Source organism: Lontra canadensis, unplaced genomic scaffold, assembly GCF_010015895.1.
Source record: "Lontra canadensis isolate GAN:19392208 unplaced genomic scaffold, GSC_riverotter_1.0 scaffold59, whole genome shotgun sequence".
In the NCBI taxonomy this organism is placed as follows: Eukaryota; Metazoa; Chordata; class Mammalia; order Carnivora; family Mustelidae; genus Lontra; species Lontra canadensis.
In genome coordinates, this window is record NW_022631053.1 from 1,166,772 (window position 1) to 1,187,859 (window position 21,088).

Here is a 21,088-nt window from a genome sequence, read left to right on the forward strand (position 1 = left end):
CCTGGGGACACCGCTGGTCCCCACTCCGCCGCCAAGAGAAGAACAAGAAACCGCTTCTCTTACCTTGTCGCCGCCTCCTCCTCCTGCCTCTGCCCGTGCTTCTGCTGCTGCTGTTGGGGGGGGGGTTGGCTGAGCTCCTTGTCCCCCTCCGGCGGTTAAGTTTATTCCTCTCTTTGGATAGGTGGGGGGCTCTTGGGGTTCCCCCAGCAGCGGTGGGGTGCGCCTGGCCCAGCACCCCAGGCAATCAGATCCGTCTGCTCCTCAAGATTGCAGTTTGCTCTCTGCCTCTTTCCCTCCTCCAGTCACCTTTAAATGCATCTTTTACTGCAGCACCACATTATATTTGCAGATCATAAAATCCACCTCTCGCGCGCACCAAGACCGTCCTGACATTACTGTTTTATGACCTTGACTTATTGTGGTCACCTGGATAATATTTAAATCAACGTTATGGTCTCTCACTTACATTAAACCCGCCAAGAGACATTCTAGAAAGGCTCTAGGAGATGAGTCAAACACAAAACACACACATCCACACACTCAGCCTCTTTCTGGGGTGGGGGGTGTTGCTAAAAAAAACACTTAAAAACAAAAAACCACCCATTTGAGGATTACGATTCTGGAAATTTATTAGGATTTTCTTCTCCATTAAGGAAGCGACATGCAAAAGATACAACATACAGAATATCTTTAAATAACACAACTCCCAGACAGGGACAGGGCAATATTTAAGGAGGGGGGGGCAGTCTGTCTTTGCTTCACTATGTTCTATTTATAATTTTTAAATTTTTTTGTATTCCTCTGGATGGAATTTCTGAGGTGTCAGTGGCGGGGGAATGTGGGGGGTGCTGGGAGGATGGAAGAAAAGCAGAAAGCAGTACAAATACGAGACTTCAAGCAGATTCTCAGAGCGACTCAGAGGTAAAGACATGGAGAGGGTTTCGTGGAGGCGCTGGGCGCTACGACAAACACACAAACACTAGCCGAACTTTCCAAAACGTCTATTATCCTAAGGAGGAAATGCAGCAAGGAAGGAGCGATTCTGACTGTGCTCTGCGAGATTACAGACCTTCTCTGGTTGATTTTTTCCCCCTGTGATCGGGTGGGTTCGACCTTAACTTTGCACGGAGGACAGGATGGTGTGTGTGAGTGCGTGGGTGAGTGAGGGGTGGACACACACACCAGCCACACTCCCACCCTCATCTATGAGGGCACACCACACCCCACACCCCGGCACCCCGTTTCTCATGCTTTAGGTGGAGGCATCTTCGCAGCACGAACCATAGGTCCCTTGGAAGGAGAGTCTGAGGTCTTTGCCTTTTTGGCAGGCGCGTTGCATTTATACTCAGGGAGGAAAAAAAAATATATAGCACCAGGCACAAAGGGAGGAGGGGGCGGGGAAAGGAAGGAGCAGGGAGAAAGGGGAGGGGGAGGGGAGGCCGCGCGCTCAGGTGAAATTAAAATTGGAGGTCAGTTCCCGGATCCGATTCTCTCGGTTCATTTTCTTGAGTTTCATTCTGCGATTTTGAAACCAGATTTTGACTTGTCTGTCTGTAAGGTTAATGGTCTTGCTAATCTCCAGGCGGCGCTCTCGCGTCAAATACATATTGAACAGAAATTCTTTCTCCAATTCCAGCGTCTGGTGTTTAGTATAGGGGCACCGCTTCTTCCTTCCGCTCTTTGCTGTCAGCCAATTTCCTGTGGTGTTTTCTGCCTTTATCTCCTCTGTTAAAAATAACATTATTTACATAAGTATCCCTCGAAGAGGCAGACCCTCGCAGCCCGCTGCAGCCTTTGCCAGTCTGCTGTGGGGGGCGGCTGAGGGAGCAGAGGGGAGCTGTTCTCACCCCACAGGCCTGGCTGGCGGGGTGTTCTTGGGCTCTGGGCTCTTAGAATTTCTTTGGGGCTTAGACTTCCATGGGGAAAGACAGAAAGCTCTTGCCTCGGGAGCATTTATTAATTAAGTGACCCCAATCCACCTTGACCTAGCAGATTCTGAGTACTCCCACTCTCCTTCAGCTTATTGACTGACCCTGGCGGGCGTGTGCTCAACCTCACCAGGCCCTCCCTCCTCTAGGTTCCATTCCAGTTCTGGAAAAATCCAACTGGAAGGGAAAGTGCTTCCCAGGCCCCAGATGGGGTTGCAGAGTCCACCCTGCTGCCCAGAGCAATTCCCAGAGAGCTTTGACCCCTTTCAACTCAGTGGAGGGACAGAGGGACATCGCCTTAGAGTCCCTGTGGCCAGAGGCCCTTGCAGTTGTCCCTGTACCAGACCCCCAGCCCTTGTTCCCACCTGAAGTGCCACAGAACAACTCTGCCCCTTTCAATCTCCCGTTGCCAGCTCTTCCTCTCCTGGCCATTTCCCCCAGGTGTGAATAGCTGAAGCAGGGTTGCTTGTGAAGGCAGCAGAGGTCAGGAGCAACCGCTCTGGGGCATGCTGAGGGGTCCTCAGACAACTGTCCTAGCCATAGGACCTAAGGTCAAGGGAGAGAGATATCCTGAAGAAATGCAGCCTCCTGGAAGTCTCCATCTAGTCTATATAGATGTGAATGCCTGTGTGTGCACGTGTATTCCTGTAGAGGTGCGCACTCCTACACAAATGTCCACACACAGATACGTACACATGTGTCTACTGATAGAAGGAGATAATATAGATAGAGTGTGTAATTCCCATTATCTTATTGACAGCTTCTTTCCTTGGTACACATTCTTGCTGAAATGGACCAGCCTTGCTCCTCAAGCAGCATGAGAGCCCTTGGCCATCCTTTCTAGGGAAAAAACCCAGAGTCCAGAGACCCAACAAGGGCACTCAGCAAAGGTGGTTGCTGATGGCTCTGTACTCTCACCCCTCGCCCCCCGCTTTGCCAAATGGAACTGCCAGATTCCTAGATCCTCTTTTGATGGGGTGTGAGGCAGGGGCCCTTGGGGAACTGAGAGGCACCAGGAAAAAAAAAAAAGGCAAACTTAAGGCTATAGTTTAAGACATCTGAATGTCCTTACTTCTGCTCCCACCTCTGCACCTGCAGCCTCTTGACAAATTGTTTAAATGTTCTCCACATCTAACTCTGCCTTATTTATTTTCTCATTGGGATTGCTGGGTTTTGGGGAAGGGAGAAATTAAAAATGGGGAAGTCTGGCTAAAAGCCCTCTCGCCTCTGGCCTGGTGGAGACACCATATGGGGGGGAGTGGAGGCAAGAAGGGCACAGGCAAAGTGCAGACTGAGAGGGATTGGGTGGGATGGAAGGGCTTAGGTTGTTGTGAGGAGGGCAAGAGAAAAAGGGAGCCTACCGGAATGGGGGCAGTTTGAGTTAGGAGGTGGACTTGTTAACCTTGACTTTGCTTTTGGTGGGGCTAGGACGCAGCTTTTCCTATCCTAAAATTCTTTCCCAACAAAGCTCAGGATCTGGGGAGAGGGCACAAAATTAAGCTTTCCTGCAGCACATGTGTCACAGCGAAGCCTTCCTGGGTACCTCACTCTCTCCCTCAGCCTCATGAACACACTGGTGCACATCTTCTGCTGGGGTCTCTATGGGATGATTTGCCAAGGCCATCTTTGCAGAGGAGACCCAAGAGGGCAAGGCTCTGCCCTTGCCCGCCAAAACAGTGCGGGTACGCGCGCACGCGCGCGTGCTCGTGTTTGTGTGTGTGTGTGCGTGTGTGCGCGCGTGCACAAGGGGGCATGCGTGAGTGTGCGCGAAGCATGAGAGAGGCATGTGTGTGAGTGTGAGTGTGACACAGGTCGCCGCCAGGCAAGCGTGTGCACCGTATCCATATACAAAGCACCACAAGATCCAGGCCGCCCCCAGGCTGCTCAGCTCTCAGGAACTCATCTGCCTCTGCGTCCAACGAGCCCCACTTATACACAGCCTCCAGTAGTTAGTGGCAGGGGACACAGGTTTATTCCTCTCCTCCCAGTTGGGCCTTTCTGGATGATTTTTGCTCCAACTTTTCAAGGAAAGTGGGTCCCCTCAAGTTCCCTCCACTGCTCCCGTTTCCTCCACATTCTTTCTCCAGGTGTCAGAGAAAGGTCCTGGAGGACCCCAGTTCCAGCAGCAGAAATGAATCTTGAACCCTGAGCTTGAACTCTGGCTATGCTTTCTCTCTCCAGCGGAAATCACAATGAAATCCAACTAAAGCAACACTCCCTTTCAGGAGAAAACCGCTTGCCACGCACACAGAAAATTCCCAACCACTCATTTGTAAACTGTTTTTGGAAAAGAACGAAAAAATATGTTTTTAAATTTAACTAGAAAAGAAAAAGAAATTTTACAGTGGAGACAAGAAACTAACAACATTCCAAATGCCCTGTTCCAACGCCATCCCCTAGCCAGGCGTCTGGGGGAGGGAGGGACATGGAGATCAGCCCTTCACCTCCACCTCTTTCGGCCCCAGCCCCCGCTGCCCGAGGGCCCCCGGCCGAGCTCAAACCGCAGGAGCCCATACCACACACACAAATCAGACCCACAAACAATAACAAATCGCGCTTCGAAGGAAACAATTTTCAACTGGGAAAGCGCAGTAAAGCGAAATCCCCCTTCACCTAAGCCTTCCCCAGTCCCTGGCCCAAGATCGCCATTTTAAGCTTTTTGCAAGCTTCTGACCTGAACGAGGGACCTCAGCCCCCCAAGCCACCACCGTAAAGCAAGCAAACCAAAGCCAGCAAGCACGCGGGAGCCGTCATCAGCCCTGGGCAGCACAAGGCGCCCTCAGGCTGCCCGCGGTGCGCACCACTCCCGGGTCTCGGCGCCCACGGCCGCTGGCGGCCTGGCCCTTCCATTCTGCCGCTTACCTTCCTTAGCCAAATGACGCGCCACCAGCCTGGCGCTCAGTGGACACGAGTCGCAAGCCGGGATCGCATTCTCGGGACTGTCCAGGGCCTCCTCGGCCCAACCCTCCCCCTGCCCCCGCCCCGGCCACGAAGACCAAGTACCCGAGCGTCCCAGCCCGGCCGCCGCGGCCCAGGCAGCCTTACCTTTCGCTTCGTTATCCGAGGTGTCTGGGCTGGAGTCCGCGGTTTTGGCCCGCTCCTTTTCGCTCTCCAAGGGGCTGCCTTTTGGGCCCGCCAGGCTCTGCTCGGTCTTGATTTCATTGGGGCTAGGGGTCTGGCTGTCGGACTTGGGGGTCTCAGGGAAACTCACTTTGCCCCCGAGCTGGGGCGACTCCAGATGTTCGGCGCGCGGGTTGAGATTGGCCCGCTGCTCAAAGGGGGCTTCGAAGTCGTTGGCCCCGGCACAGTGGGGCGGCTTGTCCAGCGCTGAGTAGCTCGGGCTGGCGCGGTAGTAGCTGGGCACCGGCACCTCGTGCTCCCCGAGGCAGGACTCCTGCAGGGGGTGGGAGTAGAGAGCTGCCTCGGGGCCACTTTTCGCCCGCTTCTCTGCGCTGTACATACAGCAGACATTCTCCTCCTTGACACTAGGTGGGTAGGAGCAGGAGGACAGCGGCCTGCCAACAGGTTGTTCCAGGCGGTAGGTGGCTTTGGGGTCGCCCCAGGAGTCCAGCTGCGAGAGGTAGGACGGGTAGGTGTTGAGGGCGAGGTTGGGACTGCTGCCCTCGTCCCTCTTGGAGAGCGAGGGCGCGAGCCCGCAGCCCCTCATCACCCCGCAGTTGAAGTCACTCCCAGATTGCATATACATGCCTGCGCTCCGGCTATAGCGCTCTCCTCCGCCCGGCGCAGCCAAGGGCTCAGCGTACGAGTTCGGAGTTACATTGCGAGGGCATGTCATTTTCAGAGAGAGGGGTTTTTAAGGAGCAATACTACAGCGGAGGAGCTGACATCTTTTTTTTTCCCCATCCGGGAGGGGGGGCGGTTGGAGGGGCGGGAGGGAAAAGAAGGGGAGGGGGGGGAAATATCAGCTCCATAATTATCCGCGCATTCGGTCCTCACCATGTGACGGCTAGACCAATGGGATTTGAAAATGGCCTTGATGATTCAGACGGCCGTGACGTCAGCGGGGTCAAGTTGTCGGCAGGCGGAGCGCGCAGCGTGGAGTAACAGCGCCACCTAGCAGCCGCCTCGGGGTAGGGGCGCCGGAGCCCTTCCCCGCGAACAAAGGAAGCGCCCCGGGGGCGGCAGGGGCAGGAGAGGGGTGGAGGATGGTGGGTGGGGGGTTCTAGAGAGAACGGGGTTTGTTTACCCGGGAACCAGCCTGTAACTCTTGGGGAGAGTGGGGCGGAGAGGGGGGACATGCAGGAGAGAGGGAGAGAGCAAGGCAACTCGGGGCTCAAAACAGTCAAATTCAAATTAAAAGGTCAAGACACGATCCAGGTACTTTTTCCCTTGTCTTTTACCTCTTCTTTTCCTCTCTTTGTGCCCTTGCCCCGTTTCTTCCCTTGGGAGGGGTGTGGGGTGATGTTTGGAGGGAGGGCTCCAGTGGGCAGAGAAAGGGAGAAAAAGTTAAGGAATCCCAAACAGAACTAAACTTTCTGCTCTCCTGCGTCCCGGTTCTCGGGGCTTGGCCTGGGAGCTCAGTTTGGGGACCACGCTCAATGGAAGCTGGTTGAGTTATAAGTTCCCTGTGGGGGTTGATGGGGGAATCCTCAGAGTCTGGAGTGGACCAGGGAGGGGGTCATCATCACTTCAGGGCTGTTCCAGGAGGGTAAAGGAGGTTTCCAGTGGATCTAGGGGTCCGGAGAGAAGGAAGCCAGAAACCAGAGGCGCCAGCTCCCGGACCAGGGAATGCAGTCCGGGCCTGGCAGAGTGGGCGGCCCCTGGGTCACCATCTCAGGGGTTGGAAGGCTTTGGCCTTGGAGTCGGTTCGGGTGCTTTGCTCCAGGCCTCGGCGGTCCTCGCTTTCCAATTGACCTTGCCCCCACTAAAACAAGGAATATTCCCAGAGAGGAAGAGGGAACCTGCAGGGCCTCGGATGGTTTGTGGGAGTCACGTATCACACGGGAAACTAGGACACAGATGCGACAAAATTCGACCCAGAGAAGTGTCCTTTACAGAGCGAATGAGCTGGGGGGCATTTTTTAACGGAAAAGAGGAACCAGCATCTTTGTGTGGTTTTTATTTTTTTAATAAAGGAAAACGAGAAATAAGGGACAAGGTATGTTTTAAATAGTTCTTTCCGTTTCTCCATCGCCTTTCTCCCAAAGCGAACTAAACTCTCCACCCCTTCCTCAGGAAACGGAATCTGGAAAATAACTTGTCTTTCCGGTCGCCCCACATTTTCCCCTGGATGAAGCCTCGGGTTTCGATTTTCCAAAGGGCTGAAGCCTGGCCGGGAAAGGACGGGTGCTGCGGGCGCCCTGGCGTGGAAGAGCGCGGAGGCTGGATCGCTTCTAGAGAGGCCCCAGCCCGCGGCTGCTAGAAAAGGACTTCAGAAAGAAATCCAAGGAAGTCCCTCAGCCAGGGGGCGAGAGAGGAGACCACAGGGGTCCATGGACCCCGGGAACACTGGCAGAAAATGTGTAATCTGTGACTCGCTTGCAGAGTCAGCCAGGGGAGATTAGAAATGGTTTTGTGTTTTCATTTGCAGGGGTCGCAGTGGGCTCGGCACAGGGGTTGGCCGGGGCAAGGTTAGGCTGTTTAGGCCCCAGACGAGACTTGGGACAGCCTGGGCAGCCGTCAATCCAGGGAACCATTTGTCCCACCTCCCACCCCGCGGGAAACGACGGAGACTTTATGGCCACTCTGTTTGTATTATCTGCATAAGTCTTTCCCCACCAGTTTGATCGAAACTGTTCGCTTTTACGAGGACCCAACGAAAATTCCCCGTCATATTTATCAGCCGGGGATAAAAATTTAGTATGGGAACTGATATTTCCTCATTTATGGGGCGATGAAATTAAAGACCAAAGCAATTGAGAATTATATGGCTTTGGGGGGGTTCCCTCCCCCACTCTTTCACATCTCCTTTATTTTCCCGCCTGGTGTGCCTGTCCGTGGAGTTTGGTGTTGCAGTCCCTTGCCCTTGCCCCCCATTTGGGGGTCTGCTGGGCCCTCTCCTCCACACCCAGGTACCGCTTGGTCAACCCTAACTTTTCCTGGCTTTTCTGTCGGTGTTAGCAGCTCGGGGCTGGGATAGGGCTCCTTGAGCCTCTGCCCAGCCAGGCTGGGATCTGGCTGGGGTGGTGGAAGGTTGCCAAGAGGTTCACAGGGGAAGGATCTGAGCCCAGGCTGGGAGGGGGCGAGGGTGGTGGCGGAGGGTGAAGAAGACAAACTCCAGATTACCTCTCAAAAAACAGCAAGCCCCAAGACTTAAGCTGGGGAACCAACGGGAGAGGAACAGAGTCACTCCGCCTCAGGACCTGTCTCTCCCTACCAGCGACCTCCATCCCAAACTCACTCCTTACCTCAGCCCCAGGAGGGGTTGGAGCTGCTTCAGAATTCTTGCCATTATTAATGGAAATAATCCCCCCGGGGGAAAAGGAGCCTCCCGCCTCAGCTCTAACCTCCTCACAAGAACGGATAGTGTTTAAAGTTGAAATAATTAGAAGTATGATAAACATGGCCCATTAATGAAAAAAGAAATCAAATTCATCAGCCTAAGTGGGACCCCCGGTGGGACAAATGTTTGCCCTTAATTACGCAGGATAAACGCAAACCCGGAGCTGTTAAACAAGACCCCAAGCGCGGACGCAGACTCGAATAACTTGTTGGGTTTTTGCAGACTTTGGGATTCTGCCCCAGTGGAGGAGAAAGAGAGGAAGATGTGAGGGTGAGGACGAGGCAAGGGGAGCATTTGAGCGGGTCCAGGAAAGTACGGTCGGATGTGTGTTCCAGCCCTGCCCCCTTGGGCTCGGTCTTTCCCGAGGCCACGAGCAAAGGCCGTTTCAGTCCTATTGTCCGGGCCTGGCGTTCAAAGGCACTCGGGCTGCCACGGCCATCCCGCCTGCTGCCGCTGCCAGGCACCCACAGGTCCTGCCCCACAGAGCCAAGACCCTCAGGCCTGCACCCCTGGGGAACTGGATTGGGGTCAAGAGAAATCTGTGTGGCTACGCTCAGCCAGTTAAACCATTTCCCCAACTTTCTGGGAGTGCTGAGAGACTTCAGGGCTCTCCCTTGCCTCAACTCGGGGCTGTGAAAATCCAGGGGTGGCAGGCCAGAGCAGGGCTCAGGCTGCACGTACATCTTGACCAATCCCACCCACCCCGAGAGCCCTCTCACTCTGGTCGCTTCTTCCTGGTACCCTGAACCTGGAAGGGCAGCAGGGACGGGGCACTGAGCCTCCTGCTGCCTGTGGGACTGTGAGCCAGGGAGCGGAGGAGGGTGCCCCTTGCTCGCTCCTAGCATATTCCAGGAAGACCTGTGGTTCCAGAGGGCAGGCCGAGGGCTGGGGCACTAGGGGTCCCCCTGTGAAAACAGAAGAAGGAAAATGTAGTGCTCAACGAACATAAAGGAACCGGGCTGTTTCCCTGGCGCCAGCCCTCAACGTGCCCCAGAAACACCCCGATTTTTCCAAGGAAAATGAGGAGAGTTTCCCCAACAGTTTAAGGAAATCATCTGGGAAATTTCAAAGGTGGATTGAAAAAAGGAAGAGCATCTCTCCCTTTGGGGTAAAATAATAAAATAAAATAGTAGTAAAGTTGGTGTATTGAAATCTCTCCAAGTGAAATGGCAAACAAAATCACACCAGGGAGTAAAGTTACAGGCATTTTTCCTCTTGTTTTGGAGACCCAGATAAATCATTCTCATCCCAAAACTTGAAGGAAAATTTTGCTTTTCTCCTTCACAAACACAGGGCTCTGCCCAGGCTGAGTTGGGAACATTGAACTACCAGGCAAACTGCAGAATGCTCAGAAGCCCAAGACAGAGATTTTCAAAGAGATACAAGAGAGACATAGGAGACCCAAGACCCTTGGAGGTGCCTCTGGTCTACTCGGGATCTCGAAACCACCCTGGCAGCCCGGCCATCAGAGTCCCTCTCACATCTGGACACGATCGCACCCAGATGCTACAGAATTTACCATTTACGAATTTGTCTAACTTGTGCTCCATTGTGCGCACATGGCAACAAATATTCACCTCTACCTAAGAGTCGTGCTCCCCAGGATCCCCGCATCCTGAAGTCCGATAAACCTGAGCCAACACAACGGCCTTTTTGCCCTACCGAAGGCGGCCAGTTATTTAACTTTGCCTCCTGAATCGAAACCAGACAGCAAACACTTCGGAAAGAAGCTTTGAGAGAAGGAAACAGATGGGATGATGTCTTGGTGGGGGGAAATCTGGCCCCCCACTTCAGGGATTTGCTCCCAAGTTGCCCCAGTAGATTGGGTTTCCAGTGGGGAGTCAGGGCTGTGGTTGGGCCGACTGGCTCCGGAGAAGGAAACCCCCCCTCCTCCCTTACCGGCTAAATTCCTTTCCAAAGATCCATTTTGCATCTTTTTTTCCTCTTTCTCTCTCTGTTTCTTCCTTTCTTCCTGCTTTCCTTCTTTTCTTTTTCTTCTTCCTCCTTTCTCTTTGTTTCTTTCTCTTTCTCTTTCCTTCTCTTTTTTCCTGCAGTTCATTTTTCCCTTCATTTTTTCCTGACCTTTTCTCTTTCTTAATTCATTGTTTTCTTTATTTCCTTCTTCCTTTTTTCTTTAGGACACAATTTATTCTTTGCTCTTTTCTTTCCTCTTCAGTGCTTTCCTTCCCCCTTGACTTTCGGTCTCCCCAGCCTTTCTTGTTTTTCTCTCTGATGCATAGCTCAGGGAGGAGAAAGCCGCAGGCTCGGGTGCGTCTTTTCCCAGCCTTACTACTCAGGCTTGGAGTTGACCTTCTCCGGCCTTCAGCCTTAATAACTCGGCTCCTCACAAGGCGAAGTGTACAGCTGCCAGCGGCCAGCGGCCAGGCCTCAGCAGTCGCCATTAGAGGGAAGGAAAAGCTGGCGCGGGGGCACATTCTTACTGGCCCTGATGGTTCCCTGACATGCCTGGTCCCAGGGCTCAGGTACCTTTGGTCCCATTGCCTCCAAGACGCCTCTTTGGAGAAGTCGCTCCATCTTTGTCCTGTCGTCCAGAGCTGAACATTAAAATAGCCTCAGTTTGAGCTGAACTGGAATCCCCAAGGCTGGAGTCAGGGGAAATGAAGGAGTGGGGCTCTGTCAGTCCCAGATGGGGGTCAAGATCCGAGGGGCCACCCGTGGGCTTAGCAACCCAAAGCCATGTCCCCACATGGGCACCTTTGTTCTCTGAGCTTCCGGACTGCAGCCCGCCGGCCCTCCTCTGTCAGTCTTGCAATCTCTGGAACCTCTGGGCAGGAATTCCTCGGTGTTTTGAATTCCATCTTTCTTCTGACCCACTGGAGACTTTGCAAGAAACAGAGATGCAAGGCCGTGTGTGTAACTCTCCTAAATCCGCAGTCTGAGTCAAGGTTATGGGTTTCCACTTTGTGTAGTGGGTTGAGGGAGTGTTTGGTGTGTGTGTGTGTGTGTGTGTTGTGTGTAGAGACAGAGACAGAGAGACAGAGAGAATGATGCCTGCAGGAGAACAGAGGGAATGAAGGGAAAGGTCTGGCCCTGCTGACATTGCCCAGCTTTGGGAGTCTGCAAGGGCCTGCGTCCAGAGCGGAGCAGCCAGCACTGTCTTGCAGGCCTGTAGTGGCTGTGAGCCGCTAGCCCCCAAAGCTCGGTCTAAGTTGGGCCTCAGGCAAAGACTGGCGACAGTCTTCAGCCTTGTTCTGCCATAGGCAGACGGAGTCAGCTTCAGACGCCCCCACTTCCCCCACTGGGGCCCCAGAACCTCTCTCCCCACAACCTCCTAAAGATCCTGAGGTTTCATTCCGTGAAAAGACCAAAACTTAAAGTTTTTAAAAAGGGGAGGAGGAATCTTGTAAAACTTTTATGCCAAACAAAGTTATAAAAACTTCCCGGGCGTTGCCTTTTCCAAAGGTTTATACGAATAATAAAGAGTGTAGTCGCGTGCACACGGTTCTGGCGGGCTCCGAGCAGAGAAGGTTCAGCAAACAGTGTTATCCAGCCCTGGGGCACCAGGAAACCCCAGGGACAGCCCCCTTGAAGGAATAGTGGCCCAGAAACGAATTGTCCAACAGATTCCTGAGAGGGGGGCGGGGAAAGGGAAGGGGTGGCGCCCTTGACTTCTTGAAGTTCAAAGTTCTTCTTTGCTTTGGTGAGAAAATCCCCCTCTGCCTTCAGCGCACTCAAGAAATTAGCCCCAGCTAGTTTTTCTCCCTCTGGTTGAGAAGGGGCTCTAGGTATCCCCATGTCTGTGCACCTTTCAGACACCTGGTCTGTCACTTTCTTGCTTTCTCAAAGCAGAGCTGCCCATCCTCTCCATCTGGGACGTCTGAAACCTGTGGGCTTGCTTTCAGAGGTGCCTGTGTGAGCTGTCTTCTAAGGGGCCCTTGCATCCCCGTTCCTCAGCAACACAGGGGTCTGAGGGACAAAGAAACCCCAACACAAGGCTGGCCCCAAGCCATTTCTCCTTTCAAGTCCCCAAGGTTCTCTCTGTACCCCTAAAGCCCATAGCGAGAGGGGGAGGGGCCCAGAGTGCTCTCTCTCAGCCCACACCACTTAATACCCTTGTAAACTCCCACGTGCGCTATAAACTTGGATTTTTACAACCAACATTCCTCCTTAGCTCCAAGAAACTTTGAACTCGGCCTCGGGTTTATTTACTGGGGGGGGGGGATAAGAGGGGGTTGGGGAGCTGGGAGCTGAGAAAAGCTGGAGGAGAAGAGGGGGAAGATGCGGGGCAAGAGGGTAATGGCGTGGGGGTCTGGGGTGTATTGGGGGAGCCAAGACCATCCGCTGTGGGTTTGTTTACTATTTAGAGCGGAAGCATTTTCTAACACAGGCCAGACTGGGTCATTAAGGGCGAAATGAAACTGGGTTTAGAGGCACGGGGGGGTGCTTTATGGCGGCGTCTAGACGAAGATCTTTTGTTCCCTGGCAGCGCCTCGGCTGGAGGGGATTACCCAGAAAGGCTGAGCCCAGAGTACTTCTGACCCACAAGGGGGGTTGGACATCCCAGGGGCCAGAAGATGGGTTCGTTTGGGGGACAGAGACCCCTTTTTTCTCTTTTTAGAGGGTTGCCAAGGACAGGCAGGTTTCTGGGCCTGGGTCACAAAAGGCTTTGTTTTTCTTTCACTATGACCCCCCGGCCATCCGAAATCCCTTCTGGGGCCCGGGATCTTTTCTGGGCTGCATATTGCAGGCAAGGGGTAGCTATAGGTTTCAAATATTTTTCTCCAAAATCGGAATCCATTTGGAGATCAACATTTCGCTCTATAAATAGGTTTGCTCAATAGAGTTATCCCCACCTTATTTTATTGGAAACATGGCCAGCATGTCAATATTCCTTGATATGACTAGGGGATAAATGAGGTCTTGTGCATCCACACACACATACACACCCACAGAGCACCCTCAGCTTCATTCTTGCTGACACTCATAAACACAGCCAAGGCTTACACACCACAGAGGACACAAGCCTTGGATGTGCGTGGGGTGAGGCTTACTCCACAGCACGGGCAGAAATGTACATATAAGATTCCTTCTTCTGTACACACAGGCACACCAACTTAAAATACCTGGGTGGGGGCACACAAGGGAATTGTGGGACTGTATGCACACGTTGGCTTTCGGATTTTATCTCAAGACTCACATTGACAAATTACAGATTCAGATAGCTAAGCCGCACAGGTCCCTGTCATCGAAAACAACGGCGGAGCCTGGTTGTGACTGTCCATTATCAGGGCGTTTTGCCTGTCATTCCACAGAATCATATTGACAAAACCATTTTCTTTGATTTCTGTAAGAACAGTCCCAAAGGGGGAAAAGAAGAGAGACTGTTTCCAAATCTTTGCCCCTAAATAACGAATTTGGAACCAAGACTGCCAGAGCGCCCTTGCTTTTTGCTTGAAAGGACTATGGTTATCTTTTTACAGAGGAAAAAAAAAAGAGCATGCAGGAAATATAGATGGGTATGGCGAATGTCCCCATGGATCACCCCATTACTCAGGGCCCCACCGCATCCCCACCCCTTACAAAACAAAGCTCTGGGGCTTTCTACTCTGGGAGACCCAATGTACAAACATCAGGGTGGCCCCAATATAGGGTCTTGTTGTGTCTGGAGGAGCCTGGCCATTTGTGCTTGAGGGGAAGGGGCCCAGCCTCGGTGAGGAAAGGGAGGGGGCTGGTTTCCCCTCCTCTCCCCTCCCTCCTTCAAAACTGTATATAAAAATTCCAATACAGTCTTCTCATAGAGGGGAAAAAAAAAACCCGAAAGCCCTACCCTCAACCCTGCACATTTAACTGCGACAGACGGAGACATCTGGCGGGAGGGCGGTGGAGCCAAGAAAATTCCTATAAATTTAAATTCGATGATGGTTACAATTAACTCCACAACAAACGTGTACTTAAACGGAAAGCGGTGCTGGGCGTTTGGACGAAGCTCGAACTGCACGTGAGAAAGGAGAGCTTTAAGAGTCGCGGTGGAATGTCCTCAGCTCGAGAGCAGGAGGAAGCTACCACCACGCTCTTTCCCCTACCAGCGGGGAGAGCCGGCAGGCCCACCAGCCCTGGCCTACCTCACCTTCCCTTGCCTGTCCTCACCAGCTGGGCCCTACCCTCCAGCCTCCTCCTCCGCCTTGGGAGCACTGAGGATTTTAAGAGGAGAGGGGCTAATAAAAGGGTCAAATAAAATAATAATATTGAACAGAATGAAATATCTTTATTTGCCACAAAAAAAAATTCACAGCAATCCCTCTGGGATGGGAGCCGGGTGGGGATTGCACACGTACACGCGCACTCACACTCATGGAGAGAGATGGGTGATTTGAATCTCATTCCAGGAGAGTCCTCCCCCCCCACCCCATCCCCTCTGGGTAAAAAGAAACGCTAGTGAAATTTATTTACAAAAATTCAGGCCCCAGCATGGGGGAGGCGTCCAATCTCACCTCCCTCCTGCCTCCTCCACCCTAATCTTTTTTTTTTCTTTTTTTTTTTTTTAAGGGAGGTAACAACTGCATAGACTATAGCTATAAATCCATGGAGTGGGGCACGGCTGGGAAATAGGTTAGGAAACCTCAATGCACCAGTTAAGAAATTTCAAAAGAAGGGCTCTACACGGTCACGGGGAGAACAACTAGGCTCAGGCGGGGCCTGGGCGCAGACGGAGGTAGGACACGGACTTTGCACACCTAACACCAGGTCGAAGGTACAGAAATTTCACAGCAAGGCAGGATCACATTTAGCTGCCCCCTAGCAGTGGGGCGAGGTGGGGGAGGGGTGGGGAGCGCAAGAAGTCTCCCCTTGCAGACACGGTGTCTTAGCAGATCTTATCACTGGGACAAGGGAAGGCTTTTAGTTCAAGGATTGTTCGCTCAGGCGCCCACTACTCTCGCCCCTCCCCCACCCAATCGGAGCAGCAAGACATTGTCGCGCGGTGTGTTTTCTTTTAAATAGAGTCTTGGCTTCCGCGCCAACGAAGTCCACTCGCTGTGGGTTAGACACTTCCCTTCACCCTCTTTCCAGGCCCGGTCCCTGTCCCACAGCGAGTCAGATGGAAGGTGAAGGATGTTCCAGAAAGAAGTGCGGGCATCAGCAGTGGGGGCCAGCCCTGGCCACAGTCCAGTTTTCCACCCGCGGAAAGAAGGCGAGTTTAGAAAATAAAAAATAAAAATAAAATAAAATAATTTTCCCCTTTCCCCGCCCCCCCATCCCCGTGAAGGGCCCGGTCTGCAGTTACAGCAGAGGATTTCCGGAGAAATACTGCAGCCGGTCTCTGCTTAGTTTTTTTTCTTTCATCCTTCTGTTCTGAAACCAAATTTTCACTTGTCGGTCCGTCAGGTTCAGCATGCGGGACAGCTGCAGCCGCTTCTCTTTGTTGATATACACGTTGAAGAAAAACTCTCTCTCCAGTTCCCGGATCTGGAATTTCGAATAAGGGCAGCGCTTCTTGCGGGTGCGGGGGGCGTCTGGAGGGGAGGGGAGGGGGCAAGTGCGAGGAGAGGGGAGAGAGACACGTGAGACCCGGGCGACCCCAGCCCGCTGAGCGCTCAGCGGCCCTTCTACCAGCCCCACCGCCAGGCAGCCCTCCCGCCAGGCCGGCCTGCTTTCCTCGCTCGGGCCGCAGTGCTGGGGCAAGCCCGGGACCCCCTGACAGGTCTGGCTCGGCCGCTCCCGGGCCACCGCGGGGTCGCCGCCCCTCCCCTCGGCTGGTGGAGTCTGGGGGAGAAGGTAGTCGCGAGGGCCAAGTGCGTCCCGGGGACCCGCAGGCTCAGCCGCCGTCCTCGGCCCCTTCCTGCGCTGCCCTCCCAGTGGCTCTGAGCACCCACCCACCCCTCCTCCAGAAATCTGGGGGACCGCGGAGAACAGGAACGAAGACGTGAGAGCGGGCGAGAGCAGTGGGGAGACGGGAAGGAAGCGAGCGAGTAGCACCAAAGACACCGGAGAGCCGCTTCCGGGGGCCCTGGCGCCCCGGGACGCCCGGCCGGCCGCGCCTTCCAAGCTACCGGGCTAGGCCGGCGCTGAGGCCGCGGACCGCAGGGAAACAGTGAGACCCGGGCCTGGAGCCGCGTGGAGCCCTGAGCTGGCTCTCCCCACCCTTTGTCGCCATGACCCCTGGCTTGCTGGGGTTCTGCTCAAGGACCCGTGAACACATAGTTTGAACATTTCAAAAATAGTTTTTAAAAGAAGCAGAGCAGTCCTGGCCGGCCTCTCCGTCTCAGGTTCTGCTCCATTGCCTCTCCCCCACCACTCCCCCTCTCTGAGTTTCTCCCAGTCTTTCCCTCGCCCTCCCCTTACTCCCCCTCCACCCCTCCCCTCCGTCCCACCCCCCCGGCAGCCCGGCTCCCCATCCTTCCTTAAATGCTCTTCTAAGTTCACGATCAAAGTTAATATCGCTCGCAATGGTGGCGCTTTTAAAAATTTCACAGACCGAGGGAGATAACGGGGAGGGGGGGTTCACCCGGCTTTTCCAAAGAGCCCTTTCCCCTCCCTCCCCACCCCTTCTCCATCGTAAAAAGTCGAGTCGTTGGGAGAGAGGGCTTTGTAGGTTATAATAAAATCCTTTGAATGCTTATAAAACTCCACATAAAATCGGACTGACCCAAAACACGAGGCCGTCCCCGCTCCCCTCACCTCCCCCCTGCTCTCGCCCTCCCTCTCCCGCTCCCTCCCTTGCTGCCCGCTAGTATCCCGGCCCCGGCTACCTACTGGGGGCGGCTCCCTTGGCCGGCTCCTTGGCCGCGGAGTGGGCTGAACCGGACGAGCTGGGATTCGTGTTTTCCTCCTCGGCCTCCGCCTCGGCCCCCGCCTCAGCCCGGGACGCCAGTCCCGAGGCCGGGGTCGCCTCAGGCTCCCCCTTGGCCTCGCCCTTGCCTGGGCAGGGGGGCTCGGTAGGCGCGTCGCCGCCACCGCAGTAGGCGTTGTCGAAGAAACGGTCGAAGGCTTGAGGCAGGACGCTGTTCTTGTTGACTGAGGAGTAGAAGCCGGCGGGGGCTGCGTGCGGTGCGCTGGGGTGGTGGTGGCTGCCGTAGGAGCCTTCGTTTTTCATGAGGATCTCGGTGACCGTGGAAGGAGGCAGGCACTCCCGGTGCATAAGCTCGTCGGCCGCTGCATAGCAGGAGGAGTAGCTGTTCCGGTGGTGCCACTTGCCGGATGGCTCCAGGCCGTAGGAGACTTCCCGGACCGGGGGCACTTGGGCTGAGTAGGGATAGGAGATCTGACGAGAGGGGGCCTGGGGCAGGAAGGAGGAGACCGTGGAGAACTCGGGCACGTAGTAAGTGCAACTGGGTAGATAGAGGTTGGAGGCGCAGCTCCCTCGCTCGCCGAAATCAGCGCCCCTCTCCTTGCGCGACGGCGAGCAGAAGTTGCCCAGGTTGACCGAGTTAAACATCGTTCTCTTCTCTTGCCGGCTCCAGATGGAGGTTTTGGACCCGATCTAGCGAGGGGGGAAAATTTGGGAAGGCGAGATGACGCGTTATCCGTCTTAGTCTCTCTCCCCGAGCACGTGATCCAAAGTAGATATTGTCATATATCAGTTCGGAGCACTTCGCAGACGTAGGAGGGGTTCTCTCTTAGGTAAGATGGGGACGTTCAGGCGATTGGTTTGCAAACACCGCAGAAACATTATGAAAATCAATTGCAGATTTGTATTCGTTTTTCTCTCGTCACTCCCCTCCTCTCCATTCCACAGAGCAAGCAAAGGAAAGAGAGGGTTGGGGTGGAGTGGGTGGTGGGATGGGCGGGGGCGGTGGCTGGGAGGGGGCAACTGTATTTTTTTTTCTAGCTGCTGCTGTCCCCCCCCACACAGGATTGGGTGTAGGAGGAGGGTTCCCACATATGGGGGGTCTTCCCTCCTCCTGGTGATGAGCCCAAGACTGAGGTGGGGAGGAAGACTGAGTTCCCCACCACCTGGTTCCGCGGGAGATGTGAATCCTTCCCCCCAACTCTCAAGATCTCTTACCCTGCCAACCCACAGAGGGCCAGCGCCTGCTTACAAGAGTTTGAAGAAGTCCATTCTTTTCTTGGCCGGGCTGTATGTCAAGACCCCCTTTCCCCTTTGGAGAGACTCCTCAGAAAAGTGTGTGAAGTTTCCCAAAGGTGAGGCAGCCCAGCAGCAAGCCAGTGTCCCAACTTTGTCTGGCTTGCTGTGCTGCCTGTGGCTAGGGACTCAGATTAGTCATAAACGAGTGGTAAGCAGTGAGCCAGCCGCCCAGCCGGTGCCTGGCGAAGTCTGGGAAAAACCTTCTCTAATGTTGTGTTAAATATTTAGTATGAGAGAGTGGCCCTGGGTGAATATTTCATGCCTGCCTTTATTGTCAATCAATGTGCAGAAAGCTACATCCACTGTGGATTTTGAAATCTCAAACCCCAAAGATAAAGATCGGAATGAGAGCTATGTATTTTCTCTGTCTGTGGTCCTTTGGGTCGGGGGTTCAGCCTCAGCTTGGGAGCTAAAAAGAAGCCCAGAGTCAGGGTCCAGGAAGAATATGAGGGGGTACTGGGTTTGGGGCTCCTATCCTTGAATAATTTGGGGGCTGGGAGGTGGGCAGTGGGTCTGCTGGACAGACTAGCAGGGGAATGGAAGGAAGCTGAGGAACCTGGGTGTACAGGGCAAGGCCAAGGGCCACTCCCTAATGGAGGCCCACAACCCTGCTCCCAGGGGGCTGTAGGCAGTCCTTGGTACCTCTTTCCCATTTCTCAGTCATTTCCTGCCCTCTACTATGTCCACCAGCTTCCTAGATAACTATGGCCCAAGAGGTGGACTCAGTGGTTTTGCCCTCCTTTGCCTTCCATCTCTCTGGGCACTATGGGGCACATTTAGGCAGCTGAGAATCACTTTATTGGAAGGTTCCAGACTGGATCCAGGGGGCCAGAGCAATCGTCATAAGCAGAAAGCAACCTTGGATCCAAGGAGGAGCTGCCAGGTCGTGATTTGCTCTAGTAGGAGGAGAAGACTGAAGCCCCAAAAGGACTCAGGGAAAGCCAGAATGACCCAGACCTTCTTTTTACCCCTAACTCTTGGTTAAAACTGATTTCTACTTTAAAAATATTATTTGGATTTGATTTTCCTTGCCGAGCTAGGGATGGTACTGAGGCCCCAAAACCAGGCGGAGGAGGCACAAAAAAATCATATCGTGTCCCCCAAATACAACTCCCTTAATCCACTCCTTCTCAATCCTCCTGCATCCCCAAGTTTGCTCAGCCTTTAGAGCATCACCTGAAGTGGAGCCGCATTGGCAGCCCTATTCTTGGGCAGGCTCTGGAATACCCAAGGATAGACCTTCAGCACCCCTCTACCCATTATTATTTGTTGGGCAATATTTCCTGAACCCTTCTTTAGTCCTGGCCAGATCTTAAATGATGGCAAATAGGAACTAGATTGGGGCTTTGCTAAAGTGTGGAACTTCTCTATCAGTTAGGAGCTGCAAGAAGAAAAATCTGTTGCTTTTCCTCCTTCCTCTACCTCTTTTTATAGGGTGACCTGGGGCTAGCGTTTTTAATTATAATGATGGGGAACTAAGGACTATGGCTTTTATGGGGTTCGTGCTGACCTCATTAAACTCAAGTTTATTGGAGGCAAAATGTTCCCCAAACAGTGATAGGAACCAGTAAGAGGGAAGTGCGAGGCACCCCATCCCTTTCAGAGGTGGGGATAAAGGCTCAGAGTCTCAGCTTTGGCTTTTCCCAGTTCCCCCAGGGCCCTGCTTCAGGGCACTCTGGGGCCTGAGCCCCTAAGGCAAATTCTGTACAGCCAGTGCCGACAGTGGGGAGGGGTACGCTTCCTGTGAGGAGCCAGCTGTGGGCCTGAGCACTTGAATTTGACCACCAAAGTTTATTCCAGGGCCACCATAAAAGTGAGCCAGGCGGCTGCAAGGAGCCACTGGCGGCTTTATTTCCTTGAAACAAAAAAGAATGTCAAAGAAGTTGATGTCCGGAAACTCTAGGGTCTCCCAACAGAGGCTTCTGAGAATTAATATTCTTCCCCCTAAAAGACATGAAGTTCTTTCTTTCTTTCTTTCTTTCTTTCTTTATTTTGCCTAGTTTTGGTCTGACTGTTAATTTCTCAACAACTGTTTAAAAATTCCAGCAACTGGAGGTTGCTGCTGGGGTCAAGGAAAGAAAGCCCTGGATGCTGAGGTTAGCAAGGCCCTGATGGGCAAAAATGCCCACAGTGTGGGCTGGCCACTTCCCTGCCCACCCCTTGCTCCAAGGTCACTCCAAAGCATAGACTGGGTCACTTACCCCAGGGTGCACCCCGGGGCATCAGTACATCCCCCAATAGGAGACTCAGCTGTGGTCCAAAATCAGTTCCTAAGAGCCCTGTCAAGCCCCACTCCCTGGCAGGAGGTGGCTTCCCCTCCCCATCTCATGGGTGCCTGTGGCCCTTCCACAATCCTGGAGTCCCATCTTTCACCTGAATTCCTCCAGGGCAAGGCTATCCTGCCTAGCTCACCGGTTCTTGGTGGCCTCAGACAGCACCTCCAGCCCACCCGCCTGCCTGGCCGCTTCCAGGCAGCTGCGGTCGGGCAGCTGATATGGTATTCTGGCCAGGACCAAAACAGACTCCAGTGACACTCCCTTCCACACACAGACACTAGAGGTGGCTTCAGAAGAGGGCAGTATCTCCTGAATTCTGAATCCCCTCACGCACGGCAGACCCCACACACAGCGCTGGCTAGCTTTGCAGCTTGTC

General features: G+C 53.8%; 2 protein-coding genes and 1 long non-coding RNA gene across 3 annotated transcripts; 1 reads left to right on the forward strand and 2 right to left on the reverse strand.

Annotated features, from left to right (window-relative positions):
- Positions 1 to 611: 611 nt before the first annotated feature.
- Positions 612 to 5,857, reverse strand: HOXC10 (homeobox C10). The gene is made up of 2 exons (XM_032876604.1): positions 4,974 to 5,857; positions 612 to 1,725 (listed from the first exon to the last, which is right to left on the reverse strand). Exons 1-2 carry the CDS (start codon positions 5,722 to 5,724, stop codon positions 1,448 to 1,450), a joined length of 1,029 nt encoding a protein of 342 aa, XP_032732495.1. The 5' UTR covers positions 5,725 to 5,857; the 3' UTR covers positions 612 to 1,447.
- Positions 5,858 to 6,141: 284 nt separating this feature from the next.
- Positions 6,142 to 7,814, forward strand: LOC116878797. Its single transcript, XR_004384883.1, has 2 exons — positions 6,142 to 6,266; positions 7,125 to 7,814. It is a non-coding gene; the product is annotated as an uncharacterized LOC116878797 (long non-coding RNA).
- A 6,805-nt stretch (positions 7,815 to 14,619) lies between these two features.
- On the reverse strand, positions 14,620 to 17,796 carry HOXC11 (homeobox C11). Its single transcript, XM_032876538.1, has 2 exons — positions 17,104 to 17,796; positions 14,620 to 15,863 (listed from the first exon to the last, which is right to left on the reverse strand). The coding sequence occupies exons 1-2, from the start codon at positions 17,783 to 17,785 to the stop codon at positions 15,631 to 15,633; spliced, it is 915 nt and encodes a 304-aa protein (XP_032732429.1). The 5' UTR covers positions 17,786 to 17,796; the 3' UTR covers positions 14,620 to 15,630.
- Between the last annotated feature and the right edge of the window lie 3,292 nt (positions 17,797 to 21,088).